The sequence below is a fragment of the Gobio gobio genome, assembly GCF_949357685.1.
Source record: "Gobio gobio genome assembly, chromosome: 1".
Taxonomy (NCBI): Eukaryota; Metazoa; Chordata; class Actinopteri; order Cypriniformes; family Gobionidae; genus Gobio; species Gobio gobio.
In genome coordinates, this window is record NC_137097.1 from 52014021 (window position 1) to 52039587 (window position 25567).

Below are 25567 nucleotides of genomic sequence, written 5' to 3' on the forward strand. Positions count from 1 at the left end.
GGAGAATTTGATTATAATCTGATTGGTTTTCACAGAAGACTGATAAATATTAATGAACTAAGAATTCCATCTGCTGCCCACAACTGAGCCTAATGTATCACTATAGTGGAATAACTTAAATAACTCATTCATTCCTCTAAAAATGCAATCCTATCACCTATGTCTTTTTGGACAGGTTAGATCAATGTTACTTTGTGTCAGAAAAACACACACACAAAGACTCTATACCTACCAGAAAGTGATCACAGGGTAGTCAGTGCTCTCTCCAAGCTTCTCTGCTCAGGACTTCCTTGGCCTAAAGGGGAGCAGGCACCTTTTGCATGTCCTTCCTTTAGGTAACTGCTTGTTTTAGGCAAAGTCATTTGTAATGCACACCAAAGAGCAGTTCGGGCCTTTCTGGTGCTGCTGCACATGTCCTTCACTGCAGATGCCAGGAGAAGTATCTCTGTGAGATCTGAAATACAAAAGAAACAGTGTGATTAGAAAGTTAAGAAAGAGTGTGTTGATGGTATAATCAGGGCTCGACATAAGCAATGGCCCGATGGCCCGGGGCCAGTAAAAGAGTATGTCGGGTTAGTTGAATGGCCAATCACTGGCCCGGCCATCCGCAAAGGCAAAACAAACGTCATACCCAGTGGCGCGAAGAGTGTCAATGTTACTTCAATTTTTTTATTACGTTAAAATGGCAAAGAACTACGAGGCTAATAAACACTGCTTACCATATATATATATGCTTACGTGAAGAGTGAGCTCGCCTTTACTGCCTACGAGAGAACGGTCGCTCTTCTCAAGTAGAATGGCGAAGACGTTGGCTCTCAGTACCTCACCGATGTAGCATGTTGAAGGTAAGTTACTCAACTAGCTAGCTAATATATCACCGTAACTTTGCTCATAAATGATAGATCCAAAGTGCGAGTGCATGACTTGTGTCATGAGTGAATTTGGGTGTCATTCCAAAGGCAGCGCGTGCTCCGAAACAGACCGAGACGAGTAAATTATACTTTCGGTTTCATGTGCACGTCAGGGATGGCTGACGCAAAACTGTAGTTCCGAAGCTTTGCGCGATCCGAAGCGCAGATGTTTCGAGTCGAACGATCCGAAGCTTGATTCAAAACACCTATGTCACGTGACTACGGCTAAATGAAGCCAAAAATATCTTGTATAATGTGTATCTTTGTTAATTGTTTATCTTTTGTTTTATATATATATATATATATATATTTGTTTGCTACAGTTTTTAAATAGTTTATATACATTTTTATATTTATTTTTCTGATGCTTTTCTTTGTCATATATAACAATAACTTGCATATAATTGGATACGACTGTTGGTTGGACAAATATATATATATATATACTGCAATAAAAAATTCATAGTTACAATGACAATTTGGTTATTTTTGCATGTCTCCAGGGGCTCTCTAGCTCTTAATTCATGTACTCCATTTGCTGTATTGATTAATCCTAATGTATACAATACATACAGCTTAATGGAAAAGTTTTCCTTATATTTCTTTCAGGGCCAATAAAAATATAGAAGGTGCCAGCAAAACTCTGATCTACTGGCCCCAGGAGCCAGTGGGAATTTTTTTTTATGTTGAGCCCTGTATAATCTTATCTGGGTCCAAACATCATCAGCAAATACTGAAGATTAACTGAACATAATGGGCCCTATCTTGCACCCAGCGCAATTGACTTTGTACACCGACGCATGTGTCATTCCTATTTTGCACCCGCGCAAAGCGCGCTTTTCCCTCCACAGAAGCACGTCGCTAAACTAGTGAATGAACTTGCGCTCCCTGGGCGGTTCAGCGCAAAAAAGGAGGCGTGTTCCGGCGCAAACAATCCCTGGTGCTATTTTGCTGTTCCATTAAACAATTGCGCCACTGACCAGAAAAAACCTAGTCTAAAGTCAGTGGCGCGTTGCGCGTTGTTCATTATGCTATTTTAAGGGCGCATGCTTGACCATAATGTATAGCGTGCACAACGCGCATACACTTTGCTCATGTAATCTACACAGATGCAACAGTTATTTTTGCAAATCATAAATTGTTACACTAAAAAAATATTAACACATGAGATGACGGAAATCATTGTGGTGTGCCACGAAGATGTGAAAAAATAGGCATAAATCTAGCTTACAAATGATTTAGGCTAATTGTAATAATTAAGGATAAGACCTGTTTGCCCAATAGTGGCAAGACATATATGTATATAAGGACATCTGACAAATTGGTTTGTCCGTCAAGAACCAGGAAAAAAAATCGACTGAAAAACTGAAAAAACTGAAAGAAAAAAAAGACTGTGAAATCACCTTTACCATAATGTACAACATTACAACTTCACTTCTCTGTCTTCCACTGCTCTTACAAGAACATCAGTCTCCTCGGCTGTGAACCGCTCCTGGCGTGCGCCTGGTAAATACGCCATAATAATAGCAATCCATAATGGAACTTACGCACCTGCTTTTAAAGGGAATGTTGGATGACGCTCGGATTGGTTTATTCACGTTACGCCCAAACCACACCTATGAATAATGAAGCTACTTCAGACCAACCCATTTTAGATTTGCGCCGGGCGCAAGAGCCATTTATCCCGCCGGGAAAATAGCAACAGCGCCGAGACCCGCCCACAAAGTTACTTGCGCTTCACGCTTTGACACTTGCGTTTCAGATCGTTAAAATAGGGCCCAATGTTTATAATATAATATGTTGGGATTATTTTATTTCCATTAGCTTTCCTTTCATTATTTTAAGTCTTTCACCTTGTAAGAGGGGCCGGACACTTTATAGGGATAGTTCATCCAAAAATGAATTGGCGACACAAACAGCTGCCGGTGTACAAGGCTGCTGTCCTTTTAAGATGAATGCACGGAGCCACAGACCTAAATGACACGCGTCCGTTTCCTTCATCAATAGTTTACAACACATAACTGACTGTGTTTACAAGGATACTCGCCCAGACAGGCATTTTGATTTCATTTTGCGAGCACATGTCAGTTAAGCTTAAAAAAATGTTTAAGTAAAAATGTCCACATGCTGTTTTCTGTAAGCACAATGTATCCGCCATTCACGTCTGCGCGGGTCTGTGTGTGCATACAGAAAACAGCGTGCGAATACAGTCCTTTTGCGCTTGAGTCTGACTTAAAAACACAAGTCAGACAAGAAAATATCAAACTTTCACTCTATGATGGTTAAACTTTGCAATTAATCACGTGTTCTGAACTGGGGTGCAGCTGCCTGTATGGATCACGGATCAACTACGATCCCTATACTTGACATTGCACATTCTGCGATGTGACTATCGCAGATGCGCACTAGAGGATGGATACCCGACCCGAGCCCGATGGGACCCGTCGGTGACCGACGGGCCGGGCCGGGTTCGGACAGATATTTAGAAATAATGTTCGGGTTCGAGTCGGGCTCGGTCAGGTCAGCGCGATAAGGCATTGAAAATTTGAAATTTAAAACAGCTTATTATGTAGGTAGCCAATGGGCCTGTTTAACTTGATGCAAAGGTATGTTTTTGTGATAAAAATAAATTAAAAATATTACCCTAACATCCGTCTTCCTGTGTGGGGGAATTTGTTTATGTTGCTGTGACAACACGCAACATGTGCGTGCATATTGCATATTAGGCTACATGTGACTGGCAGCAACTTCAGCGCTGCTGGCAGGACCATCGAGCAGAGGAGGACAGCCTTGAAGCCATCCACAGTTGATGCAATCCTTTTTCTGCATAATAACCTGGATTAGCCTAAAGTTTGATGGATGGATTGTGTAAATAGATCCCATGTTGCAGTTTAGTAGCCATACAGTTTACGAGAAAAATGGTAAGAGTGATTTTCATTTCAATAAGCTGCATTTGTGTTACGTTAATGTTTTGTTCTGTTAGCTTGGGCCATTTTTGGTAGGCCTTTGTTCATTTAATTTCAATTGGTTATTTGATTTGGCCCTGTGTTACCGTGTGTATTTGTTTCCCCGTCTGCGCACTGATGCGCTCATCTGTAATAATTTCAGAATGCCTTCCTACAGTTGCTTAATAAAAGCGGGCTTTCCACACAAACAAACGTACATGTGTCATTAGTATGAGAAAAAAAAATTGATTCGGGTTGGGCTCGGACATAAATATCTTAATGCCTGTCGGGTTCAGTTACTACTGAAAAATGCGGCCCGATCCGCACTCTAATGCGCACATCGCGATTTCGATGCTAAAACGATCTATCGTGTAGCCCTACTATGTAGATAGAAATGGCTCATTCTAAGGTAATAAAAACATAAGTTCATTATGTAAGGTCTTTATACACCACTGGAAACATAGTTATGTATATTATATTGCATTTCTGTCAATAGATCCTCATAAATACTACACACTGCACTTTTAAGTTTTCGTGCACTATATTCGAAGTCATCTGAAGCCATTCCATTGCTTATGTGAGTGACAGAAGAATATTTACATTGTTAAAATGCACCCGTGATGCGCATAAGCAGTTTGTGCCACTCTGTTTCTAAGCATTTCATATTATCACGCTTTTGCGCACTGAAAGATTATTAAAAAGCCTATCTTGTTCTGCTGTATCTATCATATCTTGTTGCACCATTAAAAAGTTGCACAATACATTAAAAATAAGCATCTTTTAATTTTATACGATTTGTTTGTATATATAATTCTTTACATTCATATATAAATATAAATAATAAAATAAATTGTTGAATCATACATGGATGTATTTTATAATACAATTAGTAATTTATAATTTGTTTTTATTAACATGATTTTATAAAATTACTCCACACCAAATATTTTTTCAATAATAACTTTTTGCCGCTGAATTATATCTAATTTAGTTTAATATTTTTTGTCATAGCTTATGATTAGGGCAGTGAATCTTTGGGTAGGAAGCGAATCGATTCGATTCACGATTCATAGGTTTTCAATTCGATTCAAGAACGATTTTTGACCATTCAGAACGATTCGATTCGAGGCGATTCACATTAAAATTCGATGCGATTCGATTATGTTTTTCTTTATATATATATGCATTCATAGGATTATTAAAATGCTTCCCCTAATGTGTCTTAGTCAGGGTGTGAATTACACAGCGGCCTTCAGAGGTCAGAGAGTGGGCAAAAAAACGGTAACACTTTACAATAAGGTTCATTAGTTTAACATTAGTTAACTACATTAGTTAACATGAACTAATAATGAACTGCACTTATAAAGCATTTATTTTACCTTTGTTAATGTTAATTTCAACATTTACTAATGCATTATTAAAATCTTGTTAACATTAGTTAATGCACTGTGAACTAACATAAACCATGAACAGCTGGATTTTTATTAACTAACATTAACAAATATAAACTAATGCTGAACAGAGGTGTTGTTCATGGTTAGTTCATGTTAACTACTGCTGAACAGAGGTGTTGCAAAATAAAACATAATACCAGGTTAGTTGGTTAGGTCATGTTAACTAATGCATTACCTTATGTTAACTAATACATCCTTACTGTAAAGTGTTACAAAAAATAATAATAATAATTTAGTCCAATGTTAAAGTTAGTTCATATTACTTTATTGTTTTATTATTATTATTATTACACACTTTACTTCCCATATAAAATGGCATTTGTAAAAATGTACATAAGCCAGAATTTAAAAAGGCTTTAAAAGTATTGTTAGTTAATGCTAACTATTGTGCAGGATAATGTTGATGGCTACACAACTTTATTCAAGTGTTCCTGGCATTAAACACACAATGCTGCATGGAGAGACTCATATCATGCACTTTTCCAACTAATCCTAAACTAACTTTTCTTCACAGAATAGAAAGAAAAACCCTCTTTGTTCTCTTTATACGGGTCATTTTTCTTATGATGATTCTGAAAGAAAACGCGCCGGTGTTTAAAAAACTGCTGCTATTTTCGGAGGCTACTTTAATGCGCATCCGATTGATAGGCTATATAAACCGCACGCTCTTATTTCAGTGTTGGTAATGTTGTAGTTACTTTAGCAGTTTCCTTCGTATATTCAGTTAAACGACATTAAGTTAAATTTCATGTATCATTCATCAGAACTGTGCGTATGCATTTTAGACACTTACAAATGTGTTTGCTCCGTCCATGCAATAAATGTTCATCCTTGAATAAGCGGGGTTTTACTTCAACTGCTCAGGTAGGCCTACTGTATTTTCGTAAAGCTTAAGTATTTTATTTTATATAAAATAACGGCGACGTTCCCACGCAATGAAAGCGTTTTATTTCAACAGTAGTGACCGCGGTGACTTGGCAGTTGACAATGGCTTGCGTTTTGACTTGGGACAATTCCTTTCTCGATAGAGAGCGGCCATCTGCTCATGTGGTCGCAGTGGCCATCCTGAGGAGAGCTCAAACATGAGCTGCTCAAACATGTGTCAGTGAGCGACGGACGGAGAGCGAGAGCACTCCAGTGAAGGCGGTAAATCGCGTGTCTGTGAAGGCGAGCTGTGAGGGCGCGGATGACGCAGCACAATGTCTCTATTAATTCACGCATTTAGTAGATATAATCTAAAGTTAATTTTAAAGCACTGAATCGCTATTGAATCGTGATTCATTCGATTCTTAGCATTTTAAATCGATTATCGGCCGAAATAAACGATTCACGATTCAAAATGCACGTTTCAAGATCGATGCATATGCATCGTCAGGATTTGTAATCGACAGAGATGTATAAAGTACTAGAGACACAGACTTGAGTAAAAGTACAAGTTCCTTATCAAAAAAGTGACTTGAGTAGAAGTTGAAGTGCTCTTTAAGCACCACACTTAAGTAGAAGTACTAAAGTATTCAACATTTTTGTACTTAAGTATTGCAAGTAGTTTATTTTAAAATTTACTACTCAAGTACTGAAAGTAAAAGTACAAGTATTGTGTTATGTAGTTATTAAAGAAAGTAGTCAAAAGTTTGAACATATTGTTTTTATTATTTCAAATGATTAACCTAAAGGACAATCACAATGTTGGTAGGTAATTTTTCTACACATTGCCATATAAATAACCTGAAAATACTATAGTTCATTAAGATTAAATCTTACTAACCACTCTTACTAAAAAAAAATGGGGTAAGCACACTTATATTCTCATTTCAAGAGGTGTTCTGAGTAAATTATTTGTTTGTAACACTTTACAATATGGTGAGATTTGTTAACATTAAATTAGTTAATGTATTAGACTAATAACTAACATGAACTAACCATGATCAATACATTTTTACTGTATTTATTAATCTTTGTTAATCTTAGTTAATAAAAATACAGCTGTTCATTGTTTGTATATGTTACTTCACAGTGCACATTAACTATGTAAACAAATAGAGAGCAATTTGAGCGCAAGACGCTCGTGTTGTTTTAAAGACAGAGAATGCGCGCGCGGGGCTCTCTCTTGCGCTCTCTTTCTCTCTCTCTCTCACACAGCCACGATCACTTGAAGTTGAAGGGGTGGAAGGTGGTGTTTTTGATTTGTCCATCTTTTAAGCTGATCAAAAGGCAGAACGGAAGCACGCCCAGTCTTCTTAATAGCTTGATTCAGCTTCATCAAACCTGCCATCTACCGTTCTGGCAGTGGTAATGTGGGTTTGGAATGGAATGATTCGTAACATTTTTATAATTGTAACAAGTAACGATGCAGCACATAAAAAAAATATCGGAGTAAAAGTATTAAACTCATCGAAAATATGTACTGAAGTAAAAGTGGAAGTAGGAGAAAAAAATAATACTCTAGTAAAGTACAGATACTGCCTTTTAGTACTTAAGTACAGTAGTGAAGTAGTTCTACTTCGTTACTATACATCTCTGGTAATCGATGCATCGAGAAAACGAGTGAATCTTTACACCCCTACTTATGATTACATAGTTGTATTAATTTGTTGTTTTTCTCTATAGCGTGTAGTATGTATAGGGATGAAACGGTATGGAAATTTAACATCACGATTATAGAGACCCAAATTATCACGTTATCAATATTATCACGGTTTTGTTGAAACGAGATGAAAGTGTTCAAAAAGAACAGATGCACACACTTAAAACATTTCAACAAGTTTTATATTTGAAATTCAACAAACAACAAATAACTTAAGCAGCTCTAAGCACTTTTTTAAGCTAGATTCTGTGGGATTTCCTTCCTTAATGGCCGTCATCAATAGCAACGCATAACACATAAATAATAATAATTTGTCGTAAATATAATCTCTAATATTATCACTGTAAATATATTCCCAAGCAATATTCTCATCAGTGTTCTATCAGACACATTTAAATCTAGCATATTTTGTGTTAGAGCCCAAACAGTATCCTAGTGAAATAATGCATATCCATATTTCCATATGATTTGACAGTTTATCATACCTGACACCTAGATGAACACTTTACAGTCTTTTTATGACTGTCATTCTCTTCAAATGCTATTGAAGTTTGAAACGTGTATAACGTTACCAATGTTGTGTGTAACTTTACAGACGGTCCCTAAATTCGCCAGCGTTATGCCAGTCATATCAGATGCGCTGTGGTTCTGCTGTGTTTTTAAACCATTTTCGCTGCTGAAATAGAACAAAAACAGTCGACCACTGTATGATGAATGAATCTCTTGCGTACATCGCACATTTATCTCTGCTTTGAGTGCAGATTTCAGCGAGTGAGCGCGGCGCGCGCGCTCTGAACAAAACTCCGCTAATCTGAACGCCTCTGATTTTGAGACATTGCATTCATAAACTAAATAGAAACACGTGTAAGTGCTTATAATGCGCAACGCGATTATAACAGATGGCTTTTGAGAAGACTATTATAAGTTCAACAGCCAGAGTGACTAGTGTGCAGCCGAAATAACGTTACACTCGCAAATGGCGGTTGTTAATGTCAAGCCCTGATTATTATCCCTTAAATGTCACCCTAGTCTTGTCTGAATTTGTTCGTTCGCTTCACGTTATTATTTGCCAGACGTAGTTTTGGTACTGAGGTCAAAGTCCACTTGCCTTGCGTTCGTAGTTTTGAAGTCATCCCTAAGTATGTATTAAGTGGATTCTAGTGGATTTTAGTAAAAAAGTGACCATTAGTTTGTATGTGAATGATACATTTTATGGCCTTTTTTGTGATTGGCCAGTCTGTTGTGATTATTTCAGTTATTTACGGAGTTGAATAAATTACTTAATATTTAAAGGTGTTAACTGTAATCTTACGCCAAAAAATGATAACGTACAAAGGATTAAATTAATCACAATCAATGAATGAAGCACACAAAAAAATGTATGGCAAAGCCCAAAAAAGACAATTAATCGTCATAATCATCAAAGCCCTTAAAACTGGCAATTAATCTGCATAACCAAAATTATTTATTAGACAATTAATCATTATTATTAATCCAAATTTTATAATCGTGACAGCCCTATATATATATTGACACAAGAATATATACACCTAAGATAACAAAGCAACAGATTGAGCAGTGTTTCCCACACATAGACAAATTTGTGGCGGTGCGCCACAGAATCAACACCGGCCGCCACATATTGCATGTCGTTATTCTTTATTTTTTATTTTTTTTACGCTATTTAAAACACGCGTATTCGTTCAGCTGCATTTGCTTTCCCTGCTCTCCCTCCGTCTCTCTGTCACTCATGCGCGTCTCTCACTCTGAAGAAAAGTTTAAAATAATGCTAAAAAGGCAAACGTATTTTTCCCTATATATACAGTAGACTATATACATATGTATTGATACTGAATCAAGATCAAAATCGATATTTGTGCCAATCACCAACCCCCCAACAACACCACCACCACAAATTGGTTTCTAATCTGTGAGAAACACTGTTGAGTAGGACATAGCATTTGCAGGCACTTTCATCATCCACTTTCTTAGGATTGTGGCTTCACACTAGTTTACAAAAGATGTGTACTTCCTGCTTTTGTTATAGTGCATGATTACTAACCCTTGTCCTCTCTAAAGAAGGCCGCCGGCTGCCTCTGTCTGCTGTTAGCATTGATGAATTCGTCCTTGCGGCGTGCCTGAGTGAAATAAATAGCCTCGAGATGCCGATCCAAGGCAGAGCCGATATTAGCATGAAACGGAAAACTCCGCAACTGTTCCATCTTGCCTAGCAAACCTGCCACCTATAAACACAAGGCAATTTTGCATTATGATATGGAAAATTCACCTCATCTGTAACTATAGTCTAAATCAATTTCAATGTAATTCTTATGCCGTACAAAATAAACATATGATACATGTAAAAAATTTACTTTCTATTAAGTTGACAAAGTTTCTTTTTTCTACCCACCATGTTAAATATACTATTAGATGAAAAACAGACACAACAGAATACAATTATTGTGATTATTCTTTCATGATTTTTAGAAGGCACAATATTCCGATAATAATGTAAATTACATGAAATAATTGTATTTATATATTTTATTATTATTAATTTATTTATTTTTACACTGTTTCAACAGACTCACTTAACAACCTCTTGTGCCCCCTGATTGAAAACACTCAGCTAGTTTTATTAAAAAATATTGGACAGAAAGCTGACCCTGGCCTGTTCACGAAGCTGGTCTACAATGAGCCTGTCCACTCTGGATGGGTTTGGAGGCATTTTGGGTAAAACGCTACTGGTCACCATAGACACACGTTTTCCTGGGTAAGTCTTTGTAAGAACAGCTTCTGCCTGTCAGAAAGAATACCATATTATGTTAGTTGCTTACCTTATAATGCTTGTGAAAAAAAAATAGGTTATTATGCAAACTACATGGTAGTTCCCTAAAAATGTCTCAAGAGCATCAAACTTACATTCTTTCTCTCTCTTTCCAGCATCCTCCACTGCTCGTAACATTCCTCCAGGTAAAAGTGTAGCTGACTGTTGGGGCTTCCGAATGCCTTGCCAAACTTAGGCAAAGTCATGGCAGATAGAAACCCAGAGAACGACCCATATCCTGATGCTTGGCTTAGCCCAATATATTCTTGTAGATAGGGGCTGAAGGGTGAAATATCTCCATCAGGCAGACGTTCATTCCTGTCGATGAGAGGCGCAGAGCAATAGGGCAGCGGTGGTTGCGACTGAATTGGTTGGCATGCACTTTTTCTGGGATCACCCATCTGATATAGGAAAGGGAAATGTTGTGATGGTGTGGCTTTGGCTGAGTTTGAATTAGCTCCGTTGTATCTCATTTGTCCCCCGTACATACTGCCCATCCCCTGGTATGGACTCTGCAGGAATCCTGTTTTTTTGTCTGCCTCTTTCAGGAATCCAGGAAGTTTGGGTTTCATGCTTAATCGCTGACTAAAGTGCCCATCGACCATGAGGCCCGCTGACGGCCTGTTGTTCTCTAGCTGGAGGTCAAAATCTGTCATGTCCACATTTCCTGCTCCCTTCCTTAAACTTTCAAGACTGACCTGGCCTATTGCACCATGCCGATTTACTGCATTCCCTTGACTCAGATCAGCTGGGACTCTCGCTGCAGCTCGGAACAACTGTTGAGAAGGAAGAGATGGAAAAGACCTAGATGTGGACATGAGCTTTGCAAACCCCTGTGATCCATTGTTGCTGTTTGTCTTTGCTGAAGTGTTAGCTTGGATTTGATAATGGTTTGACTGGACAGGCTGGAATTGCTTTACACCGGTTTGAGCTGTGCTGCCTCCTATCGGAATGGCTTCTTTGTTTGAGTGTAAGGTTGGAGGTCCAACGGTAGGCGAAAAAGGTTTGGGTGGCACAAACCCTGAAAATTCATTTGTAGTATAATGATTTTGTAAAAGAATCTTTATATCCTCTGCTTTAGGTCCTTTTTGCTCCATATGGTTGCGGGTCACCTCTCTCTTAAAATTTGGTGTTTGAGTAATAAGCTCGGACATCCTTTGAAAAGGAAGACTCTTCTGCTCTGGCATGATTTCCTCAGGATTCCTCTGTGATCCTCTGTATTCCCCATTCTGAATCGATTCACTGCAGTAGTTCATATCCTGCTCTGCCAAGAGAAAGGCCAGTTTACTGACATCCTGCACAGAGAAAGTTTGGGTGTTTCTCAATTTCTCTTTGCTCACAGATGAAAATTCATGAGATGAACTGAAATAGGAGTCATCCATTTTTTGTGGAGGGTAACAGGAGTTGTTGACTGTGTTTAAATAATCAGACAGGCAGTTAGTGGTGCTGCGGTATCCTTCATCCATCTCAGATATGATATACTCAGGTTTACCTGCCCTGGTCTGATAGAGGTTAGAGCCTAACGCTGGGGGTGTGTTTAGGCCTGGGGGGCGAGGGAGATCTTGAGGAGAATATGCATCAGCCTCTCCGTTACAGGAGGTGAAATTACAGGGAGGTGAACAAGAATCAAAACCATTGAAATTCTGAAGTTCGGCCCACTGATGCGAATCTCTGCCAGCTGTCTGAGGACAGACGTTGGTGACGGGTTTAGGATAAATCTGGTTTGATGGGAATCCAGAAATGGGCGGCATCTGCACATCATTATTGAAGTACTGCATGCTATCCTCTCTTGTTACCTTTGGAGACCAGACACCTTTCAGACTAGATGGTAGCCTGCTAAAAACAAAAAATATATATAAAGATATTTATTAGTTCATGAAGTACATAATTGAAGAAAGCTGGTGGATGTTTGGTTTAATTATAAAATTACTGAAGCTGTCGTAACTAATAAAATGTAGGGATGCACTGAATGTTCAGCAACCGAAATTTGGACGAAAATAGCAAAAAAACACAGAATAAGTGAAAAGACAGAATACATTTTACCGAATAATAACGTCTTTGATGTGATCAAATAGCAACCAGTGTGTGTGAGAGGCACACACGCATTATAAAATACAGCAAACATGTCAGCAGTGTGGAAGCATTTTTAAGTGTCCGAAGAAGATGCAAAAAATGGCCGCTTGCAGACACTATTCTGCTGAATTGTCCAAGCACCCTCAAACGCAAGCAAGAGCACCTGCAGGTGATACGAAACAGATTTGGCAAATGCTCCAGTGCATATTTGTGGTTGCGCACTGGAGAACGTCAAATGTATCTATTTACAACGTATTTTTGCAGCGGTGAACAATGTAGCCAATCACATACATAGTTGTTGACCTCTTAAACGCAATGGCCAATCAGAATCCACTCACCGCTCAAAACACCAGAGTTTTTATTCAGTGCTGAGTAATGAAGGCTCGCGAAATTACTCATTAACAAACAAAGTATAGACACAATGTAAGTAAGATATTTATTGTGCATTGTTGGCAGCTTCATTGAACCTTGTTAGATGAACTGATGAACTGACAAAGCGACAGCGTTTTACCCCCAATTTCCACCGGCTGCGTTACGGCTGCGGAACGGCTCCGCTGCGTGACAGCTCAGTGTTCCGTCGTCCGTCAATACCCACCAGGTCCGGATTTGTTGCGGAACGGCTGCGGTCATGACTGACAGCTGACGTCACGAGGCCCCATGTAATCTCGCGAATTCTGGTGTGATCGCGCGATATTTAACCTGTATAGCTATATAACTCCTCATTACGAGTACATAACTAGCTATTTGCTTTCTATCTTTATTTCTTGGACAAAAATAGTGACTTACCATCCACACCAATCACTTCTGCTATAGTTTTCCACGCCGCATCCTTTTTAATGTTGTCCTTATAAAAAGGATGTGAGGGGTCATAGATGATGGGTTGATTCTGTACCTCAATAATCAGCATTTCTTCATCCATCGTGTCAACGGGGTTAAAACAAGCCTGTCTCCGCCCATTATGACGTTTTCAAGTTGTAGTGTAGGGAAATATGAGCGCGGTATATTTTATTTTGAAAATTAAACAGATCTTTTATTTTGTTTCTGGCTGTTCTGTTTTGTCACTCGACTTCCTGTCCTGCGTACTCTGCCCTGTAGTGCTGCGGAGCGCTCCGGCATCCGGCAAAAATAGAAGCTCTGCGTATCTGATGCGGAGGGCTGCGAATCGCCGGAGTCGGAACGCAGCTGTAACGCATTCAGTGGAAATACACTCATTGACTTTAATGGAAACCTATTGACTCCGCCGCCGTGACGGAGCCGTAACGCAGCCGGTGGAAATTGGGGGTTAGTGGTTGTAAAGAGAGCGGCTCGCTTTTAAGGCTACAGCCTATATTATCCATTGAATAAAACTATTGTTTCTCATGGTGCTAAGAGGACCGACAGCCAATTGCATGCTGCAAAGTTTCAAAAGTGACATCTACAAATGCTGGATTCACTCTGCACAGGACAGAAATATGATATATGTTGAAACGCAATAAAGCAATGCAAAGACAGACTAATATTTTTGAAATTGTAAATAATATTAAATGTCTCACTGTACACTGTTATGGTGGAGCTGTTGCTTAGCGTACATCTGCACTTTACCTGAACACCCTCAGTAATTTTAGAAGCACCCTGTAGAAGATTCTGTATCAGGGCAGCTCAAAGATGGCCAACTAAAAATATTTTTAAGTTGTCCATTTAGGTCTGTAATATACTGTATTAATGTTAGGGGTGGGGGGGTGGATACAGCATAGTATCGCGATATTTTGTGTGGGGATATTGTATCGATTCAAGAATGGCAAGTATAGATATTATCAGGAACTGAATTTCAGCTCGTATTGTGCAAAATTTTACCATAAGCTCTGCGCATATAACGCAGGAAATAATAATAATTTCTTTCAGACTGTAATATCACGAACAGCGCATCACTCTCGCTCACACACATGTGTGCAGTGAGCTGTGAGTACAAGAAGCATATTCTCATATTTCTGAATGTGGACCGCTCTGTCCATGTTTATGTGATAGTTATATGTTGATTTGTTACGCAAGTGCAAGCCAGCTGTGCACTGCAATGCAACAGAATTTCGCTCTCAATTACACTCAAAGAAGTGTGTCTCTTCAGCCGCAACACCGGTAACATCACTTGCCTACCGCGGCACTGGTAGTTTTAAATGAGTTAAAAAACCTCTTAAAGGGGTCATATAATGCCATTTTTGTACAAGTTAATATGATTCTTTAGTGTCTAAATGAAAAGTTTGTAATATACTTTAATGAAAAATTCTCATTAGTATTGTAAGAAAACACTCATTTTACCTGGTCAAAAACAGCTCTGTTATCAGCAAGCCATTTCAGTGCATGTGACTTTAAATGATAATGAGCTTTGCTCACCCCGCCCCTCTGTTCTGTGGGGCGTTTGACACAACACACGTGGAGTGTTGCCTTGACAACAGATGAGGGTATATTTTCGAGAAAGAATGGCAACGGGAGTCTCTGAGGACATCTGTGCAACCGTATCAATTTGAACCAGAGTCAGACCCGGAACAAGATGACGGCCCCAACGAAGTTCGAACAGGACTATTCTGAATGGTTGGTTAACGTAACGTCACTTTGATCTATCTTTGTATGTACTGGCAGGGTAGCGTAGTGAGATACGAATGCTATGTGTTTACTGATGTATACATTAGTTCATTGTTACCACGTTAACTTTATCACCAGCGTACACAGTTTGTAATTACACAATAACCATAACGCATTGTTCATTATAAACGTGGGATTATGAATTATATTGAGAACGTCATACATAGAAAGCATGCCGTAATGTAACTTACCCTGTAAACTTTAGCCGCATTCATCGTGAAGTGTGCAAGCGATTTGCAAAGATTAATATACAGGTTAATAAAATGTTACACTCACTTCTTCTGTAGGTACAGCAGGAGCACGAATAGTTGGTACCGATTCTTTTTTCAGGAGCAGCTTCTTAGCAAAACCTGCTTTCACAAGTTCACACTTACTTCAAATTTAATAGAGTAAAGATTATGCGTATTTGGCGTGCTGTCCAGGGGAGGGCTCCGGGCTCGGAATTTTGGCCCGAACCCAGAGTATCCCCCCCGTGATAAAGATAGTCTAGAACTAGACTGTATTTTATTATGAATTGTGTTGACGTCTAATAAGAGTTTATTAAAATCAAAGTGAGGAGATGGGGTGGTGGAGGGATGCTAAAATAAAAAAGAAGGTAAACCTCTTATCGTTGATTAAATCGATTAGCTTAATGTGCTCCACACATGTTTAATTAGGTTTAATTATCTGAGGGTGCTCCACTTGTGTTTAATTAGGTTTAATTATCTGAACGTGCTTCTCCTGAAATTTGTTAATAAAACATCACTTATACTGACCCTCGTTTATAAAGCAGTCTGGTGCGAAATGATTTGCGCAAACATGAAAGCATTGACGTTGATCGGGGGAAATATTCCCTTCGAAAACAAAACTCAGCCACTGCGTCTTCAGCTGTGGTCTTTAGGAACATCAAAATGACTGCTGTGTTCGTTATTACATCCAAGAACAGAACACCACAATCGCTTAGACGCCATTCTGCTCCAGCGTATCAACAATGGCGGACTATGGTGACAGCTCGCTCAGGGCAGGTCTGTGTTGAAACGCTGCTGTCAATTAACAATCGTGGGACGGGTGTCCGACCGTGTGACATCACACGGACAGACGGCTCGATTTGAGACAGGGGAAAACATATAAGGAGATTAAAAAAACAAACATTTTTATAATTATAGGATGGTTGTGTACAGGCACTGCCAACACACTTTTCCGTACAATCAACTTGTTAAAGTGCATGTACCATTATATGACCCCTTTAAATTAAGTTGTGAGAAAATGGGACATGTGTGACAGCGCGCCAAGATCCGCGTCAGGTCTTAAAGTCACAGCAGCCACTAATGATGTCTGTCATTAAAGTTAATCAAAAAATGAATAAGGATTAATCTATATTTAATTAATAATTTATGCAGTGCAGACTGTTTGATAACTTTACAAAGCTAAATTATGTTTATGCTTATTAGGATCGAAAATTCATTTTACTACTTTGCTCTGAACAACCATAATAATGTGTTATGGATGTGACCGTTACAAACGCTTCATATTAAATCATATGCATATGACTATTGCTGTGATCTGCTTCAGGCGTATATCAGTGCATATTCAATAGACGCACTAATCTTTGTGCTTTGTTAGTTTTAAAATGAAAAAGGTGTCAACTTTCAAATTCAGTTGATTTTCGAGTTATATTACAAAATTCAAACAATAGTTGTGGCTCTTCAATACGGCGTGACAGATTGCTGTAGCGCCTCAGTGTAGATCAAGCGCACATGAACAAATCTTCTCTTCCTCTTTGGAAATATGAAATATGAACCGAAATATGAACATCAGAGGTCAGGCTATATGATACAGTACAACTTACAGAGGAGCATTGTGTCTCATAGGACACTCGGCATATCACGTTTTTCCCTCTTCGTAGAAACATGAATATTAATCCTTATGAAAATTAATCCTTATAAATCATCATAATCCTACGATCAAGCTGACAAAATAATAATAATGATATTGCAATCATTTTTACACTAAATCAAATGTGATCATTTTGACTTACGACTGTACTTTGAACTGCATAAACTGGCCAATAACCGCGCAATCATTCAGACACAAAAAACATAAAACTGACATGATTGCGAGTGCATTCCACACCTGCGGACAATATTGTCAATCGGTTCACCTGACTGTGGGAGAAACCATGCAATTTGAACTCCTATATGATAAACATTAATATTTGTTAATGAATTATAGCAAGCTGTGTTAGAAGGAAAATCATGATCTCTAAATTGAGTCTTGAACAACGCACGCACTTGTCAAAATGAAAAATTATCCATAACCATTTGAAATACAGTGATTTAGTATTAAAAAAAGTTGATTAATTCTGCAATCTTACCATAATGGTATTGCAGATTTGGTATAAATGCCCGCTTGAGGTCTCTGTGAAAGTTTTAAAGCAGTCTTTCAGAGCCCCAGTCTTTCAGAGCGGTCACATCCTTAACGGAGATCTGTCACGCCCGTAACATTGTTTTTTCCTCATAAATGCGAACACAAAAAATAAAATGAATATATTATGATTTGTGGAGAGCCAACCCTTCTTCATTCAGTGGGTATTATTACTTTTGTTTTACGCAGTGTAATTCACAGGATTCCAAAAAAATATGTTGTCACCTAAAACTTAAAGAGACTTTTTGTCTCTTTAAGTGTGTAGACTGATATTTTTCTAATGTCTGGACTCCTTTTATTAAGGGTTTATGAATATATATACAAAAAACTGTTCAATATATTGGTATTAAATGCATTCTCAGAGAATGTATATTTCAAGTTTTGACTTCAAATGTCACGTCCATAACATTAGAATTGCCCTTTACTAATTTGTTTATTTTAAGTTATATTGTGCTTTGTTGGTAGCCTGGATGCCAGCCGAACTTAGGCCCACCCACAACATTTGAGGTCGGTCTGGAATTGATCCAATGTGAAGCAACTATGCCCGAACAGGAGCTGTTCGGACCCATGAAATTGTCAGAGCGGGCTTTAGACGATGATGGACAGATGATAAACAGTAACGCATCCACATCGGCAAAGAGGGCTTGGGTTGAATTTGTTCTAATCCTCAACGGAGAACTTGTTCGTATATGCAGTCACGTGTGTGGATTCACGTGTGGAATCATGTGATTGGACATTCACAATCACATGATTGTGTTGGGAAGTACTCTGTGTATCCTTAAATTATTTTTTACAATACCGGCAAAAATCATTTACAATCATCTTCTTCTTCTACTTCTTCCAGCGTGCGTGCAGACAGGGTTGCCAAGTTTTCACAACAAAACCTGCCCAATTGCTACTCAAAACTAGCCCAAAACAAGCCCAATAGCTTTCCGGGGGGGTTCTATGGAAAAAATGCTGTTTGGGGGATAAAATATGTGTTTTTTTGGCAAAAATAAAATTCGCATTCCTGGGTCTAAACATTACATAATTGGGGTCGCTTCAACCCGCGGACATAAAAAAACGGCCTGTGGGAAAACCGCGGACTTGGCAACACTGTGTGCAGTTGAGTTCTGTTGACATTTGACAACTAACATTATGCGTCGCTCCGTTGCTCTGATTAGTTGTAGGTCTATTCAGTTGAGGTCTTTCCTGGTTCGGTTGAAACACGCCCCATAATCACCGCTCAACGGAGCAGTATTAGACTCATATTCTGACTAGAATTGAGTATGACAACGTCAGGCTACTTTGTTGGTAAGTCTGCTGGAATGTTAAAAAAATATTCAATGTTTAAAAAATACTTTTTAAATTGTAGTTTTGTAATTTATTTTTCTTTGAAAAGCAAGACAAAATATAATTGTTTTAATGCAATGGTGAAAAAATGGTGAAAAATTTGGCAAAATAAATGGGAAAAAATGCGTTCTTTATTCTGTATTCGGCCTTCGGCCAAGAGTTTCATCATATCCGGTTTCGGCTTCGGCCAAAACATTTCAGTTTCATTTCAGTGCATCCCCAATTAAATGTTTAACATATGCTACATGTTTAAGCTATCAGGGCATTTATATGATTTGACAAACCCAAAAGTCTACTATTATCAGTCTGTGATGGAGAAATCCCTTCATTACAGGATTTTTTATTTAAAAATCAAACAGACAGGATGCTTAACAAAAGTAAAGATATAAAAATGCTGAAAACTGTATTTTGTAGCATGTAAAATTGTGTTAAAATATTTGTATCAGTGAATTTATATTCTTATATTGTATATCCATTTCCCTCAATATGTTAATTGCATTGGCAGTCTTTAAAAAAATTGTTTACTTAAGATTTTTCCCCCCAATAATTATTAATAATTTGTTTTAGAGTCTAATTTCTGATACATAAATCAAGGGACTTACTTCTCTGAGACGTATGACGAGTATGGGTCCAGTGAATCTGGTTCTTCTAAGATGTCTGACACTAATCCATAAAGATCAGCCTCACTCCCACAATTACTGGCATCTACCAGATTTCTATGCAAGATAAACATTAGTATTTAACAACAAACTCCTTTTGGCTCACAGTTTTAACGTAATATAAAACTTCCAGTTGCTTCCAAATATAGTATTATTAATATGTGTAAAAAATAACCTTTTATTAGGCATGCCTTGAGGCCAATCCACTGATTTACAGTCTTCCTGTGTTGGCCAAACTGTATATGGTAGTGGTGCGCAGTCTTGCAACGTGCAGTCCGAGACCGAGTTGAAGAATTTGCCGTCACTGAAATTATTCTGCAATTGAAGAATACAGCATTTGTTGATAAAAGGCACATAGGGAGGCAGTAAATTTAATATATATATATATATATATATATATATATATATATATATATATATATATATATATGTGACAAAAACCATTGTGGGAGGGTAAAAATACCCATCAATATTGGGAAAGACAAAATCCTAATGTCTTTTAAGACAGAGACTGTCATCTGACATCTTTATCTACTAAAACAGCTAGTAGTTCAAAATCAAATTACTAGCTATTCATTGAGACATACAAGCAAATTGCATGCTCTCCCTTGATGAATAGGTTAAAGGCAAAATGGCAAATCAATATTCTACCATCATAATTGTATTCTTTAAACAATAATAATCAAAATACTTTATGATGTATTGATTATTTGAAAGACAGTGTGACGGTTTTCTCACCTGGGGCTTGTAGGTGGAAAAGTAGGAGTCTGGAACTGAACTATGAAATCGCCCAAAGACCGTTCTTGCTCCATTTGTATCCACATTGATTTTGTTTTTCACTGCATTATTAACCTTAAACACGGAAGAAAATTATATTAATATAAATGATGTGCTAAAGGGAAGTAGTATTTAATAATGCATAAATTTAAAATTATACTATATGAAAATGGACAATAATGGCATGACAAAAAACTAGCACATGTTCATGATATAGTGTATGTAACTGTTAACAGTTATATAATTATCAACACGTGCCAAGTGACTTTTTGTACATTAAATCTAGTCAAATGAGGCCTTTCTTTCGCCGGGTGATGCGACATATCTGTTCTCCTCATAGCTAAACATGACTCGATATCATTGCCTATTACTTTTTCTACTGTGCTAATCAACATTTTAATTGGGTAATGTATGTGTACACTCCGTAATCTTTATTCGGTCGGTAACCAAGTTAATTTAACAAGCAGACAGAAAAAGTGAACTAGCCAAAAGTTTTTCCTCAGAACAACAAGCTCTTAACTTACCTCCATTGGCAATGAACTCTGCTGGCAGGGGGCCTCGCTATAAATTACTTACGATATAAATAATAAATATATATTGTTCACGATTGTTCTAATTAATCAGATGCTTTATTGTGAGAAAAAAATTAAAGACGTCAACCTCACGACGGGCCAATCTCTTTTACGTAAATTTCTCGGAGAAGCTCGCGCAACCTCGCCCGTGTCTCTTCACCAATGTACCCGCGAAGCGTTTGTGGTCTCGATCCGACAGTTCTATTGGCTAAACCTGCTTCAATTAGCCAATCAGAATCAACCAAATGGTCGGGTGCAGAGTTGGAGTCGCGCATAGCAACGCACTAATATTTTCTCCTTGAAGACAGAAGAAATTACATGAACTGTATTTTATTGCCTCGAGCCCCATCAAATTAATTAATGTCCCAATAATTAATCTTTTCTTTCTCTCTTTCTATTTTTTCTCTCTTGATATCGTTATATTATTTTTCTTTCTTGATCAACCAAAATTATAAATACATGCTACATGCATCTGTTTGTATATTCTTATCCTCTTTGTCACTATTATTATCACTATTATCAATATTACTAACCTTTTGATTTTATACTTATTTTAAAAATGTGAAATATTTAATTTAAATATTAAATCAAAAGGCGATAACGTACGATGAATGTTACTGACAACACAAAGCCACAAGATGTCGCCATTACCCATCATCAGCCACATGATAGATAGATAGATAGATAGATAGATAGATAGATAGATAGATAGATAGATAGATAGATAGATAGATAGATAGATAGATAGATAGATAGATAGATAGATAGATAGATAGATAGATAGATAGATAGATAGATAGATAGATAGATAGATAGATAGATAGATAGATAGATAGATAGATAGATAGATAGATAGATAGATAGATAGATAGATAGATAGATAGTTTTTTTTACAGCTCACGTTCTCTCATTTCTCTATACCAACTTCCTACACCAATAAAACTGGAAAAAATGCTCTTCGTTTTCAGATGACTAATGGCATATGGTGTTGATATGGGTCTTCAGCGATTCAATTGGTCTGGTCTGAAGACATTGTGATGGGGGTTTAGGGTAAAAATCTGTTTCAAGACCCCCGAAATCCCTCCTCCTTCTTATTCTCCCTTCAAAGTCAGCAACAGGCAGCCCAGGGGGAGCTTGAAACAGTCTGACGGACAAAGGGGGAAAAGTCATGCAGTCGCTCCTGCGCGCAACAGATATTCCTGACAAAGTATGCGATTTACACTAGTTCGTGAGTTTATCGAGACTTTTTGTTTTCGAATAGCAAATAATATGTCGCCAAAAGCATAGTTTGTGGACTCACATTGTATTCAGTGAAAGTTAGGCGGAACTTTCCGGGACAATGCAGGCGAGTGGAAGTTTGTGTGTGTTTTTGGCACTGATGTTGCCGTGCTGTTTCGTGGCGTCTGGACAGTATCACGGAGAGAATGGGATAGCCGTCCCCGACCACGGCTTCTGCCAGCCCATAACCATCCCCCTGTGCACGGACATCGCCTATAACCAAACCATAATGCCAAACCTGGTCGGACACTACAACCAGGAGGATGCCGGGCTGGAGGTCCATCAGTTTTACCCGCTGGTCAAGGTACAGTGCTCGCCCGAACTTAAATTCTTTCTGTGCTCCATGTACGCGCCAGTGTGCACAGTTTTGGAGAAAGCCATCCCGCCATGCCGCTCCATTTGCGAGAGGGCAAAGCACGGCTGCGAGGCCCTCATGAACAAGTTTGGCTTTCAGTGGCCAGAGCGGCTGAGATGCGAAAATTTCCCGGTGCTGGGAGACGGACACATCTGCGTGGGCCAGAACGACTCCACGGCCACGGTGGCGCCCGTTCATATGCCCGTTCCAGGAACGCCGGGCGTTAATTTGTACTCTTCGCCTGACCAACCGTTCCGCTGCCCATCAGGGCTCAAAGTGCCATCCTACCTCAGTTATAAGTTCCTGGGCGAGCTGGATTGTGGTGCTCCATGCGAGCCCTCCAGAACAAATGGGGTCTACCGGTATATGTTCTTCACAGACCAGGAGATTGAATTTGCCCGGATTTGGATCCTTATCTGGTCCTCTCTTTGCTGTGCGTCCACTTTTTTCACTGTAACCACATATTTAGTGGACATGGAACGGTTTAAGTACCCCGAGCGTCCCATTATCTTTCTGTCTGGCTGCTATACCATGGTGTCCATTGCATATATTGCTGGCTACTTTCTTGGGGATAAAGTTGTGTGCAATGAGAGCTTTTTTCCTGAGAGCCATAAAACCATCGTTCAAGGTACGAAGAAGGAAGGGTGTACGATTCTGTTCATGATGCTGTATTTCTTTAGCATGGCTTCTTCGATCTGGTGGGTCATCCTGTCTCTCACCTGGTTCCTGGCAGCGGGTATGAAATGGGGCCATGAGGCTATTGAAGCCAATTCACAGTACTTTCACCTGGCTGCCTGGGCCGTTCCGGCCATAAAGACTATTAGCATCCTGGCCATGGGGCAGATTGATGGAGACGTGTTAAGTGGCGTCTGCTTTGTGGGCCTGAATAATCTGGATCCCTTGAGGGGCTTTGTGTTGGCCCCCCTCTTCATCTACCTCTTCATCGGCACCTCGTTCCTGCTCGCCGGCTTCGTGTCACTGTTCCGCATCCGCACCATCATGAAACACGACGGCACCAAGACCGAGAAGCTGGAGCGCTTGATGGTCCGCATAGGCGTCTTCTCGGTTCTCTACACCGTCCCGGCCACCATCGTCATTGCCTGCTTTTTTTATGAGCAGGCCTTCAGGCAGCACTGGGAGAAGAGCTGGATCAGTACGAACTGTAAGAGCCTAGCCATCCCCTGCCCCATGCAGCCCGCTCCTCACATGACCCCCGACTTCACCGTCTTCATGATCAAGTACCTAATGACTCTCATTGTAGGGATCACTTCGGGATTCTGGATCTGGTCGGGAAAAACGCTGCACTCTTGGAGGAAGTTCTACACGCGTTTGACCAGTGGCGGGCAAGGGGAGACCACTGTATGAAACAGGACAATGTGGTCCGTGTTTTCTTGCAATAACTGATTTGAGTTTTCAGTTAAGAAAAAATCATAAAGTGCCTTCAATTGTCGGTATTTTGAAAGCAATTATATATGTCTATTTTCAGACTGTCAGGGACTTTCAAGTGGAAAGAGAAATGGGGTGTGAACCACTTGGCTTCCCCAAACAAACACAGCCAATTTGATACCAAGTGCAGAAATGTGTTCCTCCCCCATTCTGTTGCACCCCTGTTTTTTCTCATAAGCTGCTGGCCATAAAAACTCAACTTGGAAAGTGAGATACCAGCTGGGAATTCAACAAACGACAGAGCAAAGAGAGCTGAGGGGGGAGGAGAGCTCGAAAACTTGTCATCTAATACGGCATGCAGTTGTGTCAAATGTAATTAAAACTGTACATATTTGTAAAAATCTGTATTTGAACATTATTATATATTTGTATTTATGCGAGTCTATGTTGTTGTGTTTTTCAAAGTTTGATACTCTGTATTTAGAATGTGTAGCCACTAGTCTCTCTCTCTCTCTCTCATATCTTCTATACTCATGTTTGTGTCTCTGTTTCAAATTAAAGTTTCTGTACATAATACTTTTCCCTCCGAAAACTTTTAGTCCAAAATTATGTGTTATAGATTTAAAGGAACAGTTCACCAACAAATTTATAGTATGTCATTATTTACTCACCCTCGTGTTGTTCCAAACCTGCATGACTTTTTTATTCTATGGATATTTTGAAAATGTGTGCTGTTGTTTTTTCTAAGCATTATATTGACAAAAACAGTTTTTCAAAAAAAGAAAAGAAAGGGAAGACATACAGGTTTTGAATAACCAGAGGGTGAGTAAATGATAACAAAGTTTTATTTTAAGCATATAGGTTTGTCATAGAAGTTATTGCTTTAATTAACCGAAATTAAAATATGTAGTGTATATGTCTTGATATCATATTCTTCTTAATATATCTATCAGATCTTAAGACTCTGTGTCCACGCACACTATCCTAAAACCAGAGTTTGGAATGGTTGTATGTGATTCAGCGAGAGTGCTGTATTTTTTTGATTGTGGTGTGAAGCAGGCAGCCGTTGAGGAGCAAATGGTTCTGGCATGGTCCTGAGAGCTGAGGCATGCGGGGGGAAAATGGAAAGCACATGATGAAATGATTGTGTGTGTGTGTGTGTGTACCTCACAAACCAGCTTGCTTTACCAAAATGGTGGAGTGTAATAGTCTATATATGATCAATGCGAAGCTTTTCTACGGTGCAGGTTTTTATTCCACTAACTTTCATGTCTTTGCTTTAGCTTGTGAGTGTATGTTTGTGAGCTCAGGTTTCTTATCTAATGCATGCCCCTGGGCAGCCAATTTCATGCTCAGCCCATCATACAATCTTTGCCTTAGTTCCCGCTTTATGCT

At 38.9% G+C, this 25567-nt stretch overlaps 2 protein-coding genes across 2 annotated transcripts; one reads left to right on the forward strand and one right to left on the reverse strand.

The window, feature by feature from the left end:
* Positions 1–242: 242 nt before the first annotated feature.
* Positions 243–21111, reverse strand: moto (minamoto; the record flags this gene model as incomplete). Its single annotated transcript, XM_079810697.1, has 8 exons — positions 243–445; positions 9957–10137; positions 10560–10694; positions 10817–12557; positions 19748–19861; positions 19980–20119; positions 20543–20656; positions 21106–21111. 8 exons carry the CDS (start codon positions 21109–21111, stop codon positions 243–245), a joined length of 2634 nt encoding a protein of 877 aa, XP_079666823.1.
* A 1177-nt stretch (positions 21112–22288) lies between these two features.
* On the forward strand, positions 22289–25088 carry fzd2 (frizzled class receptor 2). Its single transcript, XM_079833623.1, has one exon. The coding sequence runs from the start codon at positions 22493–22495 to the stop codon at positions 24149–24151; it is 1659 nt and encodes a 552-aa protein (XP_079689749.1). The 5' UTR covers positions 22289–22492; the 3' UTR covers positions 24152–25088.
* Positions 25089–25567: the final 479 nt, after the last annotated feature.